The sequence below is a fragment of the Arctopsyche grandis genome, chromosome 5, assembly GCF_051622035.1.
Source record: "Arctopsyche grandis isolate Sample6627 chromosome 5, ASM5162203v2, whole genome shotgun sequence".
Classification (NCBI taxonomy): domain Eukaryota; kingdom Metazoa; phylum Arthropoda; class Insecta; order Trichoptera; family Hydropsychidae; genus Arctopsyche; species Arctopsyche grandis.
Genome location: NC_135359.1, coordinates 14,759,550 through 14,784,969, shown reverse-complemented (window position 1 = coordinate 14,784,969; position 25,420 = coordinate 14,759,550). Strand labels below are relative to the sequence as shown.

Genomic DNA, 25,420 nt, shown 5'->3' with positions numbered 1-25,420 from the left:
AGGAAACAATGCATTTAAGATACACATATCATTTCTTCTTATACCTTAGATCCATCATAAAAAAAATCAGTAGATTCGCAATAATAGAAGGATTGAATTGCAAATTTAATTAGAAATTAGTATATTTATTCTTTACATACGTAGATTATCTCACAATGTATTAGTATATCGTCTAAGATGCTTTTTTTTATTAATAGATGTTTTTAAATTGTTATCTTTTAACAACAGATACGACTATAATTATGTAACGAAAGGGAAAAACTTTTTTCCGCTCAATTTTCATAGTGTGTGTTTAAATTGTAATAAAAATACATTTTATAAGAAAATGTACATAAAAAGTTTATGAAGCAGTTCAAAAATGTTGCAGTCAGCTATTTTAGTGCTTTGTTAGTTACTTTAATAAATCGAAAAAATATTCCTGAAAGTATTTCAAACTGTTTTCATTATGGAAATTAACAAGATATATTTTTTTTCCACTGTAAACGGTGGAAAGGAACTTATTTTGAAAAAGAGTTAAAAATTCCATACGTTTCTAATAATAAACGAAAATTTTTCGCGTGACTGAACTCCGTACATAATATAAGAAATCTCTCATGTTGACGTTTCGTTACAACGATAAACTTATAACTCTTTCTCTTTTTAAATCACGCACTTCACGTTTGTGGAAACTTTGGACGAATCATAAAGGTGAATAGCCTACCTTAATATATACAATATATATATATATATATATATATATATATATATATATATATATATATATATATATATATATATATATATATATATATATATATATATATATATATATATATATATATATATATATATATATATATATATATATATATATATATATATATATATATATATATATATATATATATATATATATATATATATATATATATATATATATATCGGTCTCCCTCACAGAACCGAAAGTGAAACGCCCGAAAACGCAAAAATCGGAAGCCAAAGATCGAAAATCGAATGATCTTAAGTCGAAAGATAAAAAAAAGGGTGCATGGTAAACGGTACTATGTATGTACATATATATAATATATATGTCATACAGCCTTGTTTAATGTGCGCGCGCAGAATAAGGGAGGAAAAGCCTTTCGACTTGAGATCTTTCGATTTTCGATCTTTGCCTTCCGATATTTGCACTTTCGGGCGTTTCACTTTCGCTCCCGTGAGGTAGACCCAAAACTATATTTTTAATTAAAAGCGTGTACATTTAAAAACCAAAAAAACTTGTAAATAAAAACTAGGTAAATGATTATGTTCGTGATTTTTAAATTAGTAGAGATAATCCATACGACTCATTGACCGAATGGACACTTAGCCGACGAACATTTAGCCGAACGAACATTTAGCCGAACGAACATTTAGCCGAATGAAATTTTTAATTGTTTCAATTTATCAAAAGTATCAAATTTTAATGACGTCTAGGTGATTTCTGAATAATTAATCTGTTTTCAGTGAGTTATGAATAATTTCGATACACAATCGGCAAAATGTCCGTTCGGCCAAAAAGCCCGTCGGCCTAGCGTTCGGCCAAGCGTCCGTAGGCTAAGTGTCCATTCGGCCAAAAGACCGTCGGCCAAATGTTCATTTGGAACTTTTGAACACAGTATTATCAAAAAAATGGAATGTTATATTGAAAATTTACGAATGTGCATATTTGATTATAATAATATGATATTTAATCAAATTCTGTAGTTATCACCATAATAGATGTGGCTTTTTGTCATTTACGAAACAATTCAAGGTTTATTATTACATTTATTCAAACTACCATAAATATGTACATATATATCTCTTACAGCTTTGCCATTTTTTGTAGCCATTCAGCAAAGCGATTATACGATAGCTCATCTGAGACGTCGACGAAGATGAGCAAAGCTTCCGAGCACCACCCAAACCGGTGAGCTTTAGAAATAAGAAATCTATTAAAATTTCTCGTCTCTATCCCTCGACTCGGTATCAATATTCAATATCGGCTCAATCGATTTCATACTTCAATTACCCGACGGGATCGCGTTTAAGCGCCGAAAGCTTCCCGATTCAATTTCGCTCCAGATATACAAACGGCACGTATGTGGGTATATGTATATGTATTTTTTTTTTCGAAGTATACGGAAACTCGAAATGCAACGACGCGAAAAACAACCTTTATAAATTTTCGCGACGCCGAGTAAAAGAAAGCGCCCTTTGAGAAAAACGAAAGAGGGCGCGTCTAAAAAAATATATTCGGGATTTTCTAGATGTTAGGTAAGAGCAAAATTGCGCTAAAGCTGGCCGAGATAAGTCCTCCTACTCGAGACATCAAAGAATGTTTTAATTTACCACGTCTGCTTACGGTTTGTGACGAGTACAAACCAAAAGATACTCGCATGAGTATTTTTTTCGGGGAAAATAGAATTAAAGATCCAGAAAAAAAACCTTGAATTTATATTTGACATCACTCGTATCAAGAAGCTTAGCACTAGATTGATTTCCAAAGAAATATGTTGTTTGAAAACGTTTTCATCGACATAATATGAAGAAAATATCAAAGTGGCATATTCTTTTAAGACTTACACATGTATGTATAAAAAATGATTGAAATTTTAACACTATTACTTCGAGATGTGAAAATAGGGGATTTTCCATCACCGTGAGCTTATTGAAAAGCAAACAGGCTGTATTTCATTTTATCGTCGCTTTTCCTTTTATCTTTATACACTCTTAGTACTTAATCCGTATACAATGGAATTTCTTCCTTTTTATAGCCCGTATTTTATACGGACATATAAAGAGAATGTTATTGCTAATTTATCTCACATTCGCCCGAGCGAAGGGTGGGTGTGGTGGTTAATACGTAATACATTTTATGCGGCTTTTGACCTACAGTTTATTCACAGCCTGAAGTTGAATGAGCTTAACTGTCGGTACCTACTCGGTCCCTAGACTCAAAAATAATTCCTTCATTACCATAGAAAACAGCCAAACTGTCCATTAATTGTAGACGGCTCTCGTTGTATTTTGCTGCGAAAACGGAAAAAAATATCCTCTGAAAGACTTTTGCTCTTTGTTCTCAGAGACACCGACTTCAACTTTCTACTTCCGCTTCCGTTCCTCTAATTAGGATCAGAACCCCTACCCCTTCCCATCCCACGGCTGCTGATCCACGACCGCCTTGTCGGAGTAATTAGCCATCGGTTAACGGACGAAACCATTGTTATCCCTCTATTTCCAAACATTGGTGGCACTCCTTTCACTTTCTCTTCTTTTCCTTTGTTGGAAAAAGAAATATTGTTTTGGGTGACACACATTAATCATCCAGGTCAATTCTTGTACAATATATAAATGTCGTATTGTGAAATAAATGTTAGCTTCTATTATATGTATGAGAAAATAAAATTTAAACCATAATGGAACAAAGTTAAGTGCTTTAAAATATCAAGCGATAGAGGAAAATAATGTGTGCATATGAATAAAATGTGTGGGACTAAATAAAATAAACATGGATATACCGCAATCAAAATCATTGTCCATGTCCATGAGAAGTGTTTAAGTACAATCTGAATAATAAGCATAAGTATGGTTATTTATTCCAAATTGCATATACATACATAAATACATACATATGTACATATATTCGTCAGTTTTGATTGTAACAATGAAAGTTTTTAAATAAAAAACATATTTTCGTATGAAATTCAGTTTTATTTAAAATCCATACAATTATATGACATGATATATTTTTTAATATATGTATAATAATATATTTATAACGTGAAAGTAAAATGACCAGAATAATATTTGGTGAATCAAATTTACAAATGACAATACATACATTTACAATAATAAATAACGGCGATTCACTTAAACGATAAGATTTCTGATGCACGTATAAACAGATCTTCATTGATATTGAATAAATATTCAACGAAAAAAGTTTCTGATGAAATTAATTAATACAAAACTAATTTCAATAACAATAGAACACCTTCAACAACTCTTTTAGTCTCCTCACAAAGGCTAAAAATTACAAGGGTGCAATTAGTAGGTCTGCAAAGTCAATAAACCTTTGTGAGATTTCCCTTTGAAAGTTTTTTTTGTTTTCACTCAGATTGTGATGCAAAACAAAATTAATTATTTTCAATAGTTAATAATAAAAATAATTTTCATTTTGGAAATATAAATCAGTAAAATTTAAAATTATCTCTCAATATTTTCAAGTCATACCCGAAAGCTTCAAACAAGCGATAAACATTGATGGAAACGGCACTCTTTTATGCTAAAAGTACACACATTTTCTCTCAATATAATAATAGGTACAATTATTTACACCAAAAAACAAAATTAAGACTTTGGCGTTAATACATACATACATACATTAAGATTGGTGAGGGTGTTATTTTTTTTATAATAAAGTATAATTTCCTTAACCTTACCCTGTACAACGATTTCGAAGATAAAATCACTTTTCTATAATAATTCAATATACTCGTACACTATAATTTGATAGAATTTTAAGGGTAAATTTACAATCCATTTAATTTTTTTTTTTTGATTAAAGACATTTTTCGTTTAAAACACATTTGCTAAGCTCATAATAAATTGTAGTTGCAAAATAAAAATATTTATTTTAATATGTAATATAAACACTTTAGAAATTAAACAGTTAAAAATTATCAATACATTTATGCTTAACCTAAAAAACACTTAATTCTTTTAATATATGTACTATTTAAAATATTTGGTTCAAAACAATATTTGGTAGATTATAAAAGTAAATTATAAAATTACTCATATTTCAAGCAGAAGCCCACAAAGAAATCATAGCACAATAATTCAAAATTTATACCTTAAGCTTCATGATTTTCAATTTAAATGTATTTAAATCTTTGTAGAAAAGTATCAATGAAAATGTTTAATTGTGAAAATAGAAATAATGAAAGTACAGATTATTGATACGTCATGAGTGATATAAAATTAAAATAACATTCAATTAACTTCACGTCAACAACATTCAAAGCTCATCATTTTCATATATAATTTACAATATTCAGTGTTTTAATAAATTCATTTCAGGGTGAAAAGCTTTGAATTTTTTCGTATATACATTTTTTTTTTGGTATATGGAAATTTATTAATATTAAAATAAGGATAATTTAAATCAACTTTGGATTTACATGACTAGTAAATTTTAATTGAAAACATTTAATTCTGATGAAATATTTTTTTATATGTACAATAATTTAAACTATCAATGGATGATGTTTTCCATAAATTTTAACATATATACAGTATTGTCAGTTCACAAATAATTACTTTAGTTTATTTTGCATTTATTTGTTAGTATTCACATTCAGTTTAAATCAACGATTTAACAACACTTACACTTGACACAATTTATATAATCTTCTTATGAAGCCTTAAATGTCGACTGGTTTGTCTGAAATATAATAAAACATTGTGAAATTATGTATATTATGATTAGATATTTAGGTATTAATTTTTTTACTGGAACAAATTTGAATGTTCGTGACGTTTCAAAATTATGTTTCGATATCGACAAAAAGGATTTCAAACGATGAATAGGGACATTTGTATACATTCAGCTGTCAAAAATATCAATCCTGAATGTACGACCAAATCCAGTTATATTCGGAAAATTTTCATTGAATATGAATATAAATTTTCTCCTACCTGTTTTCATTATCGGTAGCAGCAAAATTGAGAAAATGCGATATTTATAAAAATACCAACACAATTGGCAGCAAAAGAAGACCAGCAAAAGCCTTCAAAACGTGCCCTCCATCAGCACCTAGAAACAAATATCATATTATATCTAATTTTATAAATTGTTATTAAGGAAATATCACAAAGGAAATGTTTTCTTTTTTACATAATTTTTTTCTTTTTGCATATATTCTACTTATGCTAGTAAAAAACGTCAGGGTAAAAAAACAAGAATGGTATTTTAAAAATAATACAAGTCTAATATTATACTAAATATTGGAAAAGTTACTTTCCTTAATTAAAACGAATAATATAATACATATCAAATAAAAGGACTACTGTATATACGTAAATTGTATATTTTTGGATTGTCGTTGATGAACACTAAAATTATCACTAAAAATATAGTTTTACAATTGAAACATGACAGGTTCGAAAAAATTATGGGTGAAATACTGAAATTGTTTTCACGTCTGTATATTCGTGACTGAAGCAGAAAATATTATAGGTAACAAAATCGCAAGGCTTGGATTATCAGTCTCTTGGAAAATTCTCGGAAAAACTGCAGCACACTCGGTGACTAAGCGACGCGTTCATCATTACATTATTCGTTCGACTAGTTTTTAGCACGTAGACCTCACACCATCTAGCTTGCCTTGTACACAGTTTTCGCAAAATATGGCTTTTGAGCTTACAAGTGCACCGTTTGTAGATAAAGTGTAAGGGGAAACGCGGCATGGCGACGTCAAATCAAGAACCACTTTTGGTGCACCCTTCTTTATGAAATCTCATCATAAAACTAGCTTCCATAATTATAATTAAAATTTAAAAAAATAAAAAAATGCAAGCCAGCAGTATTACATTTTCACCTTAGGTTTTGTAACGATACCTACATATGTACTCTCGTTAATTAGACTGCGCAGTATCTTATATACGCGAGCAAAATTTGAACACCCTCGTAATCGAATCAATAGAAAAATTGTGTAAAAGGAGACCGTGTGCCGCCTCTTTGATTAGACTACAAAGTTCAGGGCGTGAAAGCATAATGAGAGGCTGAAATGACTGAAAAAAAGATTCACTCAGAGATGGACCCTCCTAGGTTTCCTTTGACGCTATTGTGCGTCGACCAAGCGTCGACTTCAAAACGCGAAAGGGCAGATCATCATTACCAGGACAGACGGGAAGGGGGTGTGTTGGAAAATAGGTGGAAGGAGGGAGAATAGGCTCGTCTAAGTAGTCACTTCTTCCTCCCTTCCAAATCCACCTCCCTACTCCAGTCCTTGTTTGCGGGATAAGGACGGCGGCTTGTTTGTCCCGAGCAAAAAGCGGGTTCATTAGTCCACCCCGCCGACAAAGATTCACAAACGCTCTTCAGGTTTCTCGCTAATTCCGAAAAGTCCCCAAGTGCCCTCAGAGTGTTAAGTGGGTAAGGGGTAATCAGGTTCAAAAGAGTATACATCTATAAAGTCGCCTACCTCGCAGCAAATCAACCCCACCTTCCTCACTACCAAAGATACTTATACATTTGTATTTTAAACAACTTTGAAAATAATGGGTCGTGAATTATGTACCGATTTGAATTTTTGGATGCGTACATGCTGGAGATATAAAAATGATTCAAATAAAGTTTCGTTTAATATACATATGTAGATATAATACTGTTATATTATGTGTACACATTATAATTTCCATTTGATGTTATCTATGTATGTTAAAATGTATGAGGATTTGTTGATGTTTTCGCGATGTGAAAATACGTTTCAGAATATACGGGTTGGTGAAATTTCCATGCACACACTTTACAGCAAACAAAGTAAAGTAATTAAATTAATAACGAGTAAACAAAACTTTGTGTTTGACTTTGAAGAATAGCGTGAGAGTTTTTACTTTTATTGAAGTTAACACGTGGACTAAAATCAAATAAAACAGCCTCAGTTTCCAACAAAGCATTATTTCGTTCTTGTGTGGCGTTCAAACTTTATTGTCCCGTTGAAAATAATTCCCAAGCTGAGGTTAAATGGGTTGTTAGCCCTTAATTTATCATATATATAATTCTCGGTGATTTCTTCCTGTTTTCCTTCAGTCGGTGAAGTGAAAGAATTGTGCGGATGCCGTTACGGCTTTCGGGAAGCCATTATCTGAAAGTAATGGCTTCCCGAACGTATTTAAAAAGTGCTAACTAAGACTAACTGCGTACAAAGTTGCAGCAACCGTGTCTACAATAGTCTAGAATAGATTAAAAAAAGCTTAGATTGAGCAAAGAAAAAAAAATATGCCGTAAATGCAAAAAACTATATGAAAATACGTTCTGAATTTTGCGTACTGGAACGACCAACAATGAATTTAATAAATTATTGCAACATTTATTATTGCATTAATGTGTTACAAACAAGATGAATACAAACGTGATTTATGACGTTTTTTTCTCCTAAATGTGATTAAATTGTTTTTAATTAAAAAATACATAATACAATATTCAGTGTGTCAAATACATAACTTGCGTCAATTTTTTACACATTTTCAATGTTATAACTATACTATAGTACAAGGTATTGTGCCAATGTGGTAGTCATGCATTTGTGGTTTTTAAATTTTTCTATAATCGGAAGTATTTAAAATTAAAATTCATGGGGTACATATATGTATGTATGTACAAACGGAGAAGATGTGTTGGATATAAAATGGTAAATGCAAACTATATGCTCTTACCGTATGAACGTGTACCGGCCGCTGCAGGCTCATGAGCCAAACTTCTACCTGTTCGAACCGAAAAAAATAAAAAAAATAAATAAACATCAAAATAAAATTTTTCATGGCTATAAATTAATGAGGGATAGTTGTAGCAATTTTACAGAAGATTTCACAGTAGCTTTCAGCGCGAGCTTTCTCTGAGCAGAGGGGAGGAGAGGTACAGTTTCACTGAAAATTGGCTTAGAGCAATAAGCCTTTGTGTTTCAGGCGTGGAATATGAAATCCACAATCAGACATTCATAGTGAGAATGCTAATACAAAGCTCGGTTTGAGCGCTCGCAATGAATACATTACGCGCGACCAAAGCTCCCCCCGGCTAATCGAAAATCTGGGTTTTCGTCAAATTTTCCCCAACCGAAATTGAACATTTAAAATTCAAAAAGTCGCTCAAAGTGAGCGGCAAAATCCATCTCGGATACAGTGTGGTAAAGTCGAGACGAACACTCGTTATTTATAGCACCGTTTTTCAACTTTCCGATAGCAGGGCTAGCAGAAAGCCACCACTGCACTGCCGGCCATGCTGACCCACTTGGTAACCGGCTTTACAAAAGTTTACATACGTATATAAACACAGGTAAATTATTCGCAATGTTCAGAAAATTCAAATTTAACTTTAACACACATTAACGTTTTCCCAACTTTAAAGTCACGAAACAATAAACCTTCTGGATTGATATGTTGTGACAAAAGAATAATATACCTATTAAAGTTTGAGCGGTTTTGATAAAGAAAAATAAGAAAAACTACAACAATATTCGTTTAATTTAAGCATAATATGTACGTACTTAAATCATTGATCAATCAAAAAATTATAAGTTTGCAATATCCAAATTCATTGCAGTATCAAGTATGTTTGTATGTATTTGTTACTGTTGATGTGATAAATATTCTTATTACAAATAATAGCCGGTTAATATAATAAATCAGATTAGAAAATAAATAAATTATACTATTTATAGTTGGATGAGGTAGAATTTGGTTTAAAAATAATAATATGATTACGCTATTTTGGTTAAATTTGACTCTTATCCTCTTAGTTTTATGTTTTAATATATTCGTTTATTGAGATCATACATACATATGTATGTATCTGTTATATTTAGGAGAAAAATTATATCTCCATATGTGTTTATTTCTTGCTAATAAATCCCTTTTTTGGAAAATGAAATAATAACTTTTATATTCGTATGGAAAAATGTATGAAAATGAATTTTTTGTTGTATTTGTAACACTGACCAAGAAAAAAACACGCTTTTGAGTCTCCAGAGTAAAGACGTATCAATCTTTAACTTTAGTTTATGTGATACGACTGTTTAAAAAAATGCGCAATTTTTACAATTTGTTAGTTTTTGCGGTTTTTAACTCAAAATCTAGTATTTCTGTGTTCAAAGTGAGTATTTGAATCAATATTTAGATATTTTTATGTTGATTTCAAATTTTTATTTCTTTAAAATACATATACATACATAACTAATCATCGAGTGAATTTTATAAATCAAAAATTAACTCTTTTCCGTCTTATTATGCGTTTATTTCACCAGTTTTTCATTTCATTAAGTTTATAAGGATTGGTTATCTATCTCAATTATTTTATCAATATATTTGAAATCAACATAAAAATATCTAAATATTGATTCAAATACTCACTTTGAACACAGAAATACTAGATTTTGTATCTAAACGTACTAATTTGAGGGGTAAATAATTTGAATATAAGCAACAATAAATCGAAATCAACCGGAGAAACATTTGACTTTTGATTCCGATACTAAATAACTTTAAGCAACACAATATTGAATTATGAATTAAAAACCGCAAAAGCCAAAAAAATGTCAAAATTTCTCATTTTTTTAAACATTCATATCTCATAAACAAAAAAAAACCAACATGACTCATATTCGTATTCAGTGGGTCAAACTTAGTGAAGATTAATAGTTGCTTAGTGTAATTATACCTTTACATATGTGCAAAAAATTAGTATTGAAGTTATTATTTTTCTCCCAGACACCATATATATGTATTGAATGAGATTTTCATAAAATGTATGTATATAAAAATAAATAAATGAACTTAGTTAACACAAATCGATTTTCTGTGCGGAGCATTTATGCACATCTCACTTCACGTAGTTGGGAAAAATGCCAAACAACTTATTGCCGAATTAGCTTTTTAATGAAAATTGATTCAAACTTGTCATTGTTATTTATCGCGAGTATACAAATGCACTCATTTGATATATTGCACGTCACTTGCACTGGCTGCAGTCGCCGCCTCTTTGGAATCAAATACGCCCATTCCATATTTTGATTATTCTTCCGTGAAAATGCGACTCGATCACAACGGGGGACGTTTCTGACCGAAAGCCATAGTGGGTAACGTTCACACGGTATTAATTAATTTTCACGACATTATTAGCATGATGGATCATGAGGTGGCATTGTGCGTTCGAGACGCCCTCATCATCAATTAATTAAGCGGCACTATGCCGCGTAAACTATCCCGTATGATCTTGTACGCTTTTGTGTCGAATATTACTCGTGACGCGAATGGCGTAATGTTACGCTCTCCGTCGCCATCGATCAGAGAGACGACAGACGCGATTGCGAGAGCAGAAATTAGCGCTGACAATCAAGCCTTCATCCCCATCCTACCACCGTGTTCCCCACCCGGCTTGTGTGCGTTTTGAACTGACAATTGTACGAACAATAGGGGTGGGTCGCTACACTTGTTACGCTGACGTAAACTATCGAAACTGCTGTAACGTCGGCTGAAACAATTCGACGTCATTACGCATACAACAAAGCGTGTTGGTACAGGGACATGCGCAATAATTTGCATTGAACACAGGTCGTGTCACTAATAAACATATACAGAGAGAAAATTAATGATGTCAGTACGAAAAGTACTAGGGGTAGTATTACATTTATTTTTTGCGAGAGCATATGTATGTATGTACATACATTGAAGAGAATTCTATGGGTTCACTGAAGAGTGGCGTAGAATTTTCGCCTGTGAGTTTACCTCTTGAACATCACATTGAATTCAAGTCCAGAAGCAAACTATTAGAATCTTTGGGATATACTTATACAAACTTGTCCATCAATAAACACGGTAGTACAAAAAAATATTACTTTTAGATTGGAATCCAACTCGCTAACCACGACTACAAGACTCCAACTATACAGCTCTGCTAAAAATATATCGTAAACGTACATATGTATGTATACAAAAACTACTTAAAGGTCTGTGTATATGTATTGGTATCAGGACATGTACACATACCTCTGGTCAAAACCCCCCCGGACAATACCCCCTAAAAAATAGCCCCCGTCATGGATTATAATATTTTTTTAAAATTGACAGTATCTATAATGAAAAGTCAGTCTCAATACTAATTTATTTTTGTCAGTAAAATACAGATAGTAATAATATATCAGATTCCAATTAAAAGTCAACCATGATGCTGGTTGGACTCTAATTGGGATTCAATATATTTAATGTCTCGAACATTTTGATGTAAGTATCCTGTCATTTGTTTTGTAGTAAAATATAAAGAAATGGAATGGCTCGTTCATGAATAAGTGCATCAATCGTGTATAGTTGAAAAAAAAAATAACACAGGAGCAGTTTTGTCCCACCCGAGAACCAGTTAAATTGATATTTATTCTATTTACAACAATAAATTAAATATTTAATTTCAAATTAAATATGCTTTACCACATATAATTTATTCTTATTTATTAATTTAAAATTATTAATTATTTATTACTATTTTTGAATGATTTTCATCCATGGCGGGGGCTATTTTTCAGGGGTTTTTTGAACGGGGGTATTTGTCCAGGAGTTACGTGTCCTAGAACCGTTTATATAATATGATACAAAACTGCACGAAAAGACTACTTCTCTTGAAAATATACAGCACCGCCCGTTTACGGCACGTTCATACTTGTTTCGTACGTGTGCACGGTAAAGTTGGCTTAGATATACACTACAGAGTGCAGCGATAGGGCGCAATATTGCTTGCGCCGCATCACCGAATCAATATTGTCACAATTTAACGGTTCCGAAAATAATCATATGCACATGACAGAAATTTCATTAGTACAATCGTCACAATGATGTCACGTAATGCGTGCCAAAGAAAACCGGTTTTGCTTAATACGTATCTGTGACATGTACTGATGAAATATATGAATAGATAGTGTCAAATTCTGCTGTTCCGAATATTTCACATATATATTACGAATGTGAATTTGTCCATATAGAATGTACTAAAGAATATTTTTCGTACTTATCTTTACGTGCAGCTGCCGGCTTGAGCTGTACCGGTAACGAATAAACGAACCTTAAATCGATGGGTCGGTGTACTTTAGTTGTACATATTTGCATTTGAAGCTATTTCTTTGCTACTTTAGAATTGTATTTTATTTCTGGTGCATAATATCAAACGTGTAATTTGAATAGAATAGATATAAAGAAATACCGTACCCATTTATATATTTTTTTTAATTTAAAAAAACCATTTTAAACAAAAATTGTAAAAGATTAAATTTATTTGAAATTAACAATATATAATAGTATTTTAAATCAAAAGGTAAAATATTATAATTTTAGCTACCTCACATTTAATAAATAGTTAAAAGTTTCATCAAATACTTAATCAAAACTATGTAGCTCTTACTTTAACCTTGCATATGTAATATGTACATACGATATTTTATATTCAATCGTTTAATATTTAAACGTATTTTATATTGAAATAAGTGGTATCTTCATATATATTATGTATGTACATACATATGTATGTATATAGTTTTCTAATACATATATTATTAATTCAACTGAGCGTGATGAGATTAAAATAACGACTGTTAAATCTTTATAAATGTAGCATCGTCTTTAATATGTAATATACATATGTACATATATACATATACATATACATATATTCATCGAGCCCCGAGCGCGTCTCATCAAAACTGTTATGAAATTAATGAGGCCATATTTTAGGGCTATCTAGCGACCTTCCCCTGAGCTTCCCACACCCCCGTCGACCACCCACTATTGGTCGCCATGTTTGGCTTCACTCTTGATTAAAACCGCTAATTTATTCATTGACTGCGAGGCTGGGGCCGTATCGCCCGCAAACCGAAAATGTAAATACGCGCCCTCCCACCCTCCCCCCGAGCCCACCATTTAAATAATTTTCCAATATAAGCGAATTATCTTCTGATTTCTGAGCGAATCGTCCGTAAAAAAGATGTAAAATCGGCCTCTTTCAACCCCAACCCCCACGCACCCCTTTCCAATCCTCCGAGGGTCGAACACGGAAATTGACAGTCGACGATCGACGCGCGTAAGTGATTTATTATGCCGCAAACGCTGATCTAGTTTTTACGGGTTATTGGTGTATTGGACGCAGGCGGGTTGTTCAACACCCACAAAACCACCCATCGACCCACCCCACCCTCTCTAAACCCTCCAAACACGAGTACTCTATATATATACTTCTGTGACGATGATTTATGGACTATAGTCTGTTTTTTACGCGTCAATAAATTTTTATTACTTTTTCATTCGCTATCACTATTAACCTCTTCCGCGCCAGACTCGAATATGAATCGCATCCCAATACATGGCAGAATTATATCATAAAATTTAATATTTGCAAATCATTATTATACTGCAATTCAAATATATTACATTGCATAGTAACATTATAGCTGAAGTCTACATGAGGTATATGTGAAAATCCCGAGTCAGCCTATGCTGTATAATAGAGGGTCAAAATTCAGATAAGATTAATTTTAGATGAAAGATTGGCGCTTAAATTTACCTGGGTAATATATGGCCTCCTTCTTGACAACGTAATTGGCCTGTGGTATCCTCAACTCGCAAACAAACTCCGTGGGTGAGGGTAGCAGATCATCCCTGAGGAGTACCCAAGATACAGCATCGTAACGACCGCCCGATGGGGTGATTGACGTGGAAAGTCCTTCCAATCGGTCACTAAAAAACAAAAAAATATATATATCAAATTATAATACAAATTTTTCGTCAACGAATTTTATGAGATTTTTTTCTTAATATGAAAAGCCCTAGTCGTTTCCACAAAGCGTCGACTTTGACCCAACGTGCAAAAATTTAATTACCTTTTCCACTCATTTATGCGCGGAATAATATACGAAATTTTAATGGATTCCTTTGCGCCAACTTTACAAATTCTAGCTTCAAAAGGATGAAGAGATACCCTATCGATTTCATACTCAAAACCTTTTTTTTAACACGGCAGCATAGGATAAAATTAATTCTATTGAAATTCATGAGATTTTATTGTTCGAAGACTGTCTTTGGTGCCTCGCATTGAAAAGCTTTGAATCAATATTTACCAAGTACAAGTAGATACATGGATTAATATTCACTTTATTTTATACTAGTTATACTGTGCATGAAAGCGTAAATATTTTAATCGCATATAACCATAAACACACCATTAAATACATCTTATGTAAACGTTATTTGAGAGCACTTAACATATTATAGTAGTGCGTGACTGAGGCGCACTGTTTGTTTTAGCGATTAACAATAAATCGAAATATGTATAATATATTGTACATATGTAAGCCTAGGCATCAGTGCCGTTGCATAATTTCTATGTAAATATAGTTTCAAAAGCGGAAAATGCATTCATGGCGTTAATGGCATAGTAACTGTAAAGCACATTTTCCTCGGAGCTTTAATGTTTCGAATAAAACTTAGGAAAGTATATATTATAATACATATATATATATATATATATATATATATATATATATATATATATATATATATATATATATATATATATATATATATATATATCTCCTAACAGACGTGGATATGATATATGTATGGATAAAAGTATAGTATTTTATTTTAATGTATTAAAATAGTATGTTGACAGGTCCAAATCGGTCTTTTTCATATAGCTGCATTACAAAGCAGTGAGTGGTGCAAATGTGCATTTTAAAATGCACAGCTGTCGTTTGTATGCAATGCTTTTGACATTTTCGACATTTGATTATTAGCAGCGTAAAATATCGTTTGTTTCGCTCCAGTAATATTTTATAATATAGGATGGACATTGAAAAATACCGTATACAATATGTATATACATATATACGATGTATAATTCTGAAATATACATAGTGTTCGTTACGAGTTTGACATGTAAATAAATTGTTTCAAGGTAATTGAATTTATTTTACGAATTCGGCACGTTATCAGTGAGTGACACGCGAATGCATAAATTAGTCATTATTGATTTAGACATGACGAGTTTGGAATAATTGATTAGCAACGGTGTTCAACACTACACATAGGTACATACATGTGTACATATAAATCCACGTTAATTTAATGTATTCATATAATACATATAATATAAATATTGAAGTAGTTTTGCGAAAGAGATATTTAAAAAAAAACATCGTTATATTTTTATATATGTATGTACATATATTTGTGCATACATATGTATGTAGATATAACTACACATGAACATATGAAAGCCTTCCCAATTCCCAATATTTTTAAATTAATATCTAGCGCAAGTTTCATACTCTACATTGCTCTATATATTGTATTTTCATCAATCCATCCACCATTCGGTTTTCCTTTCTTTGTTAGAAATTCTCTTGGATACACATTAATAATTTCCTACGTTTATCTGTTTTCCATCAATTTCACTAACACTGCATACTCTCATTAGAGCGATCTCCTCTTTTTTACTAGCCTCTTATAAGCTCGATTTCGATTTTTTCGTCTGACGAAATTTGGGTTCTTATTTATTATTATAATAATATTTCAATAAATATATACATACATACATATAACATGTAAATGTTGTAGCCAGCAGCATAGCTCGGTGGCTGCTAACCAGTGATAAATCCCGGCTTCAAGCCCTAGGTTAACCTAATAATCTATCCAAAGTATTTCTGCAGTGCTGCTGGTCAAACTTGGATATTTGTGACTCCAAATTGATCTTTTCCTTTCAAATTTGCCAATTTATTTGATTTCATTGTTGAAACGATTTATCAAAATGGCAAAACCATCCTACCCACAATGTCACCACCATTTAAACATGATTTCAAATTTATTATCTGTAAAATTATATATGTACATGTGTGCAAGTTTAATACCATATGTGTCCCTCAGGAGCAACACGTAATGTCATCATTGATAAATATTAAAAAAAAAATAATTGACTTTAAATTTTGAACATGTTTAATAGGCCTAAAAATTGTGTCAACATAAATGAACACGAAAGTTTTCGTGAAAACTTGAACAAAAAATAACGTTGTTTTATGGTTTTTATGCTTATTCTGTGTATAAGTACATCATTAACGGAATATGATACGTACGACTACATATATACATACATACATATGTGACTTTTACAATGAAAATAAAAAACCTAACACCTTCTTTACTTTATCTATGTATATACGTAGTAACAATAGATGAAGTTTTGTGATCATGCGAAAATTCAAACTCGTTTTCAATAAGAATCCATTTCTATTTGTATTAATTGCAATAATTTCCTCTTTCCCTCACTTCTCATCATTTCAAGCTTACCATTTGATATACTTCTCTGCTATATATGAGCATTCGAGACACAGACTTACCCAACATTCGTGTTTCCCCACACTGAAAATTCTATATGATTTCTACAAGCGACAATGTGCTCTAATTAATTTGGTGAATTAGCCGTATTTGAGGACATTTATTCGTGGACATATTTATGTCTTATGATGGTACTTTTCTACCAATATTTCATTTTACTTCTCTACATAATACACGCCAGAGCATACAGTAGATCCTTTACTAATGTATGGAAATTCATATGTACATACATATATCGACCGTATTTAAATTTTCAACTTTCAAATATGGAAAGTCAACGAAAGTAGTCGACATTAATCAACATATGAAATGTATTCGACTGTAATGAAGTCAAAAGAATTTTCTCTTCATGAAGAATAACGTGTACCGAAGCACATAAATAACTTATGTGGCACACCATACATCGGCAAGAATCATTTTTCACGGCCGTAATGTGCGCCGTGTTTACATAACTCGACTTTTACCGTAAGTGTTTCCCCACTATATTGTCACATGCGGTTAAGTATTAAAGTGAAATATATGGGAAACTCGGCGAACAAAGTGGTGTGATAAAGAAGTATGGCTTTCGCCAAGACGAATGAGACTTTTAATGTCCCGTTTCAGAGGGGTAAATAACTATAACAACCACCCTTTCGCCATCACCTCTACCCTCCCCCCCCTCCACAAAGGTGGAGTTATCGTGACGCGTTCACAAACTTCTCAAACATTTTCCTCAGCTAATTCGACACGTTTCATCATAGTTGCTTATGTCTAAAAATAAATAAAACTCTCATTTAAAAAAATTAATACCTGTCTGGTGTGGTGATGGTGATATTTGGTCTTGGATACATCCCATCAGCTGAACACAAAACTTTTACAGAGTCTTCTTTCTGCTTGTCTTGAATCAATATAAAGTTTCTCTCGGGGACTGAAACAAAAATGTAATTACAACTTGTGATAACTTCTCAAGGAAACTTACTGTAAACTGATAAGACTTGTGCTAATCCATTAGACTCGGCGAAATATTAACGTGTCAAAATTTATAAAATAAATCATTTTACCCCATATAGTTAAGCGATATAAAAAAAATACTTATATAAAAAAAATTTAAATACTCCCAAGCAAAGATTCAGTTTTATCTATGAAATCGATATATTATGTATACTTAGAATGCACACAGTATTCGTGACAATTTGAGCTTGTATTAAAATAAAACATGAGTTTACATTTGTAAAATGTATTTGCAAGGCGGTTCATATTTGAATATATGTATGAACAGGTATAGACTAAATGACTGTATTGTTTACTAAATGACTGTATTGTATGTAATGACATACATATATACATATGAACACGCAGCGTACATACTACCCTTCACTAATAAAAAACATGCTTCACATTTTGCTTGAATATATGAATATTATAAATAAGTAAATATCACTGTGATATACTTAATTGTGTAATTTAATGTTTTAATTTAATGTATTCATATAATAAATAATATAAAAATAAAATGAGTAAAAAAGTAGACTTTACTGAACAAAATAATTTCCTATAAAATTACTCGTCAATTGGATGGGATTTTCTTTTTATTACTAAAAAGTAATAATAATAATTTCAACTAATTACAAAATATTCGATTTCATGCGTTGAAATTTTTTACATACTAAAAATATATATTTTTGAAACAACCCAAAATCTTCTATGTATAGAGAAAAACTTTTTCGGATTCTCTTCTTGAGAGTTTTAGCATCCTTCAACTACTTCTCTGGGAGAGGTTGAGATTTCAGGGATTAGTGTGTTGTATTACAAGAAGTGTTCAAGCTTTCACTTATAGTTATACATGTATGAAACAGAAGCATATGGCGAGTTACATTCATTAAACAGTAAGAAAGACAAATAAATTATTAAGTGAAAACTTTAACGTATGAAAGCTTCAGTGCCTGCCATAATAATGCAAAACCAACACTGAATTTAATTATTACATAGTATATGTATTATATAACGAAAGTAGGTACTGATAAACGAGTAATACGGGCTAATCTTTAGATTAAAGCTTCGGTTCACGTATGATTGACACATTTGTCAATTTATATTCCATTTATACGTCATGAAATGTTCATATTCAATTTATGTGTAAGCTCCGATTGTCACGAGTCCTTCAAATTATGTTCATTCATTTAATTAAATATATGTATGTATGCTAATTAGTTAAAAATGAGATCTTACCGAATACTGTCATGTGTTTTGTCTTCTTGTCTTCAGCCAAAAACGTCGACACGACGCAAGTGTATTCTCCTGAAAGCTCTGTGCCCGGTTTTACAATACGTAAAGCTCTATGAGCTTTATACATATCGTCGGACACTTTATAGGTAAGATCGAGTTTTCCTTTCAGGATGCCCAGCTCCTGCGGTTTCTTCGTTGGTATCCACTGATACACTGGTTGGGTTTTATTCTTGAAAAACCACTTGACAACGAGACCGTTCGTGTCCTCTGCGTCGTACTCGCAATCTAGTATCACAGAGTCCTGACCACCTAGCCGAATGATTTCAGGCACCTTCAAGTCTATAATTTTCACCGAGCAAACACCTGAAACAATAAGAAGAGACGTTAGTTCTATCTGACGTTGGTGGAGTCGTAATTGAGTTAGGGTCTGAGTTTTTGGGGCCGTTTGCACGTAATTTGGATTTATGAACCCTATCGCCAGTTTATTGAGCCTATTTTATTTAGCGGCTCGGTTAATAAATAGAGGCGGAATAAAATAAATTTCTCGGTATTTCCCCTCCTCGTCAATGTCGCATGGTTTATATTAAAATCAATACTAGAGAGCTTCTTAAACAACGAATTAATTAAATAAACAATAATGTATTATTGTACCGTTCAGACGAAACTGAAAATTCAAATTTCCAAAGAGATTTTATTCTAAGAAATTTTACGTAATATAACACTTGAATGTGTGAGTTCGATTATTAAATATTAGATTAAAATTTTTAATGTTTTACCTTTATTTACTTTTACCTTTTTTTTAATTTTTACCTTTATTTACTTTTAGTTTCATTTTTAATATTAAAAAATTCCATAAATGTATTTTCGTTGAACATAAAAGAGTTAAGTAAAAGTTACGAACGGTATCGTGTTTCTGCCCCTTTCGGACCTACCCTCACGACTTCCAAGGGTACATTTGACCCTAAAAACCTATAATGCACGCAACGATCGTTCACGTGTACCGTGGTCGGGTACCTATGCTTGATATTTATGTTGGTGGTCGCTTATTTTTTCTTTCGCTCCCTTCTTCCACCCCCGCTTTTAGCGAGCAGATAAATTTTCAAGACCCAACAAATATAACAGTAAAAAAAAGGCAGTTATCCTTTATATTAAGAGAGTCGAATGAATTTATTATGCGCGGCGCACGTAAACCTAACGTTTTATGCTTCATCGAATTCGGCTGCCTAAATACAAGTTGGATGCGGATGAATGAAGGCGAACAGATAAGAAGGTTTTTTTCTATTAACGAGAATCCGGATCATCATTGCGGAAAAGCTTCGGAAATTTCATTAAAATTGCACACCTCATTAGTCGTCCGTTTTCCCTGATGAATTTTTGCATATTTCCGGATGAAATATATCCGCCCCGAAACGAAAACACAAAAGAACATTAATAAGGAGATGAAGAAAAAGTATGAACTTATATTCCTTTCTAGAAATATGTCTAAATAAGCTCCGTCGTTCCATGTTATTCGTTGAACGGATTAAATTCAATACAGCTGGCTAAAGTGCACGACTTAAAAAACTCGTGAAATACGTCGAAAGCCATAATAAAAATACCTACATATACATTTAATACGCTGAAAACATCAAACAATCTTATAATCCAAATAAAAAGTAAATATAATATTACAAAACATACTTGAATCAACGTTGCAAGTACATACATATGTACTTGCCTATACACCTATTAAATATATGAAATCTGTTTTTCGTAAAGTTGCTCGTATAACGAAGTCAATTGTTTCCAAACGTTCGAATTGTTATCGCTGTTTGTTGTTAATTGATTAAAAGTTTATTAGTTTTGACAGTAACTGCGATGATAATTGCGTTAAAGTTTAGTTTGCTGGCAACAGAACGTGGAACAGTTTAATTATTAACATGCCGTAACAGTTTGCCAGACGATAATGTTGTGGTTTCAAATGCAAACGATCAAATGATACGTTTAAACAAACACTGTAAAATAAATTATTTTCGTAGATTTTGATACACCTGAACCAATATGTAACTAACCAATTTAAGTATACATAAAAAAAATAATATTGGTCTTTGTATGATGATATTTGTATGTATGTACATACATATGCATATGTAAATATATATATTACCAAGTAAGATCATAAATTACTCCCTAAGTATTTAAAACATTGTTGGACGAAAGGTTTCAATTTAATTAAAAAATCTTAAACAAAGTTGTAGTATAATAGTCTACCATGAAAAATTTTTTTTCTATATGTATATGAGAAATTTTTACACTTTAAGGTGACATACATACTTATGTATTCTTGAAATAATATTGAATTTATTTAGTTTTTAAAATATAATTATATTAAATTCATGATTATTATTTTTGTATTAATAAATTAACTATACGCTAGGTTCATATTATTATTTGAACATTTCAATTGAATGTCCTTCAGCTTGAAATATTATATCATCAGTGCTAAGTTGATGAAATTGCGCGTCGTGTAAATATGGCAACTATTCAAATTCTGCGCAAACTTTGAAAGATTTTCCGGAAAACACGGAAGCTCGACGCGATTTTCCCCGCTCACACCCCACCCTACTAAAATCGATACAACACCGCCAAAGTCGAACAGTATATATTGAGCTAGTCGACCAACTCTAACCCCTTTTCCTAGCTTACCCAAGCCCCTCCCCTATACCCGAAGAAAATACCGGTAAATTGCGGTCACTATTAAGAGAGCAGCGGGAGAGAAACGAGAGCGGTCAGTGATATAACGTCTGGCAAAACGGAGAGAACAATAATAAATGTAGGGGAGGCATTCGAGGAGCTTGGACTTGCGGGTAGAACTTACCGCTTCGATAAACTTCGAATAAATTGGATTAGAAAAAATTCTGATTACGCACAACGACACTTAACAATGCCACAGGTACTCATTTACTTATATGATCCATAAAATTTGGTTTTTATTACCTAAATGAAACAGTACTTTCGTGAGTTGTGAATAGGAAAACAGAACACAGGTATGTACATATATGCAGACTGAATTCATAGTCAGCGAAAAAGTCAGAACGCAATAAATATAAATTAGCCCCTGTCGAGACGGTAGACTTCCCCTTTTAAAGCTACGATCAGCTGACAGGTTTGCATATAAAAAGTTCAGATAAATTGAGCTTTCGCGGCAATACGTTAACCGAGTCCATCCGCTTTGTATCGATCGGACTCCACAGTACTGTAATAAATAACGATAAGCGCATTGTTTTGGCCGACTTCCCGCCGAAAATAGAAAACTTTGAAAAATGAAAAATGTGAGAGCTTTCCGGGAGCCATATTTTCAGTGAGAGCTTTTTCGCCATCCTGAATAGATGACGTATTTTTGAAACGTTCAAAAACCGCACACACGTCTTTTGAAATATGAGTGAATATCATTCTACGAACAAATGACAAAAAAATCTAAACGCAAAGTTTGAGTTGTTTGAAATACTGAATATTCTAGTGTGCAAGCAATTAATGAGTCTATAACTATAATAGAAATATATATTTTTTATTATTTTATACACTAAAAATGTAAAAAAATCAAAACTTAAACGCTTTAGTTAAAAGTAATTTGATATGAGAATTTAAAATGCTATCGAATACCTATTTATGGTGGTTATACATTGAAGCTTATCAAATTATGTATTATTAATTTATTTATTTACATATATGTTTCAGTGTGAAATTTTTCTCGCGGTTCAATTTTTTTTTCAAAACGTCATAGTAATTTAAAAAAAAACCATATAAAAATACAAGTAGAAACATTTACACGAACGTCGTTAATTCGCGAAAGTTACGATGGCCACAAAATATGCACACCGAGTAAAAACGATGCTTAATTTTATGGAAACGCCGCGCAAAATTTGCATTTTAATGCGAAAATTACTTCATCTGTTGTTGTGGAATTGATAATCCCCGGTAAGAGCTTTTCATAAAAATTAAGTCGACCGGAGCTGGCCGCTCCACCGTTTTATTTTTATTTTCTATTTATTTATTTTATTTTTTTGTTTGCCGTCGGTCGTAGCTGTGTCTAATGTTTATTCATGGAAACATGTGAAAAACGCAAAACAAAAGTGCGGACTAAATCATTTTATTATTGCGGGGACGCACGTGGACAAAAGCCCGGAAAAACGGGCTCCTGTGAGCTTTTCCGAAAGAAAAACAAAGGCTTTGTTATATATGTATATATATATTGTATATATATGTATATATAGTATGTACCAGGTCGTCGCCATATCTCATTACGCAGCCAAGGCGTTCACCATAGCTGGCTTTAAAAAGAAAACTAAATACACAGCATCTTTACGTAACAGATTAATTAATTTATTAACGTTTTATTATGCCTTAATGATTATTTATGGCATACAACAAAAATTTCAAGCACAACAAAGGCTTTTAATATATTTTTTCTTTATTTAAAATATTTAAAAAAAATATATAAATTTCCGAATTAAAATACTTAATGTATTTTGTAAGTACAATATTATATTATAATAAAACAAAACTTTACTTTTAATAATATTCCAAATTAAATATCGTTCTTTGAAAATATTTTAAAATTCATATTCTCTTGGTTAGGTACATATGTACATGAAATACATATGCAGAAAGTAAAGATATTGAAATGACAATAGACGGGTCACGTAACTAGAAAAGAGGACGATAGATGAACGAAAGAAGTGTTCAAATTGTTCTGGAGAGAATTTAAAGGGGTGCAAGGAAGGCCACAAGAGAAATAGGTGGATGAAATTCGAAAAAATGTGGGATGAGATAAAAGTTGCCCAAAACAGAAATAGAAATGGAAATGTGTAGAAGAGCAATAAAAACAGACAAATGGAAGTGTGTTGAAGAGGCCATCTAGAAGTGAACGGTTAAGGGTTGTAAAATGATGATGATTATTTGCACATATGTATATGCAGAGTAGGTCATGAACTAGTTCCATGAGAATTTACGTTTTAAAAAATATGTTGTGAGATGGTGGTGTTTTGGGTGTTTCGTTAAAAATTAATTATTCCTTAGCAATTTTGAAAAAACTTTTAGTAAACCGAATATAACATTAGGACATACATACTACATATGTGTATAAAATCTCTTGATCTTAAACTTCTATTTGAGCTTTTTCTATACATTTTTAAAAAGGTTGTGGTCAAATATAATACATACATATAATGCTTACATATATTTTATGTGGATATATTCCTATACACATATGTATTATATTTATAGTTCAATTTCGGCCTCAACTCTAGTATTTATTTTATTATGAAGATGATGAGATTTTTTCCTTTCTAAAACAATTATTTCTACTTCATTAATTACGATTACATATGTTTAATAAATGCATTACCAAAAAATATAAATTTTTTGTTATTATTTACATACATATACCATTTATTCATAACGACATTTTTGTCATTATGAATAAAATTTAATAAAATATAAGGTTTGAATTACAACATTTTTTATACATATGATTTGAAAGCATATAAAAATATCTTAGAAAAATGTCGAATAGGTCCAGAACGGAGCCTGTTTCAGAAGAATCGGTGGAGAGAGCAAATCCACGCCAACTGTACATTATCTATCGTTCGCTCGAAATATCCTTATCCCCGTCATAAAGTTGTGCGGCATTCGTACAATATTTATTCGATTCGATCACTTCGGCCAGCGTTACTAAAACCTTTTTTCTCTGTTACATATATACAATATTTATAATAATAAGCGTTTTATTATTTTTATTTATCGAATTGACTGTATTTTTTTTATAATTTTTTGATATTTGTAGGTAATTGCGAACATACATACATACATATCATTTATTTATATATTATATAAATTTAAAAGGACGCTATTAAAGCACTAAGATCAAAAGTCATACAAAATACAGACGTAACTATTTTCACATCTTATTTTTTAATTTAATTTAATAATAATAAATGGAACATTTCTGGTCGTTCGAAGCGAGCCCACACTAACGTTAACTGAATGCTTATTTTTACAGTTTTATTGGACCCTCTCTCACTCT

General features: G+C 31.7%; 1 protein-coding gene across 1 annotated transcript; it reads right to left on the bottom strand.

Moving 5' to 3' along the window:
* Positions 1 to 4,562: 4,562 nt before the first annotated feature.
* Positions 4,563 to 24,973, bottom strand: LOC143912336 (uncharacterized). The gene is made up of 8 exons (XM_077431620.1): positions 24,920 to 24,973; positions 22,651 to 22,812; positions 21,897 to 22,054; positions 19,360 to 19,847; positions 17,941 to 18,058; positions 14,324 to 14,496; positions 5,704 to 5,821; positions 4,563 to 5,449 (listed from the first exon to the last, which is right to left on the bottom strand). The coding sequence occupies exons 1-7, from the start codon at positions 24,971 to 24,973 to the stop codon at positions 5,748 to 5,750; spliced, it is 1,227 nt and encodes a 408-aa protein (XP_077287746.1). The 3' UTR covers positions 4,563 to 5,449; positions 5,704 to 5,747.
* Positions 24,974 to 25,420: the final 447 nt, after the last annotated feature.

Coding starts and splice junctions, on each gene's coding strand:
- LOC143912336 (XM_077431620.1), bottom strand. CDS start 24,973: ATGTACAGTTGGCGTGGATTTGCTCTCTCCACCGATTCTTCTGAAACA. Junction 18,059..19,359: donor AAAACACATGACAGTATTCG/GTAAGATCTCAT, acceptor TTTTTGTTTCAG/TCCCCGAGAGAAACTTTATA. Junction 5,822..14,323: donor GGAGGCCATATATTACCCAG/GTAAATTTAAGC, acceptor ATTTGTTTCTAG/GTGCTGATGGAGGGCACGTT.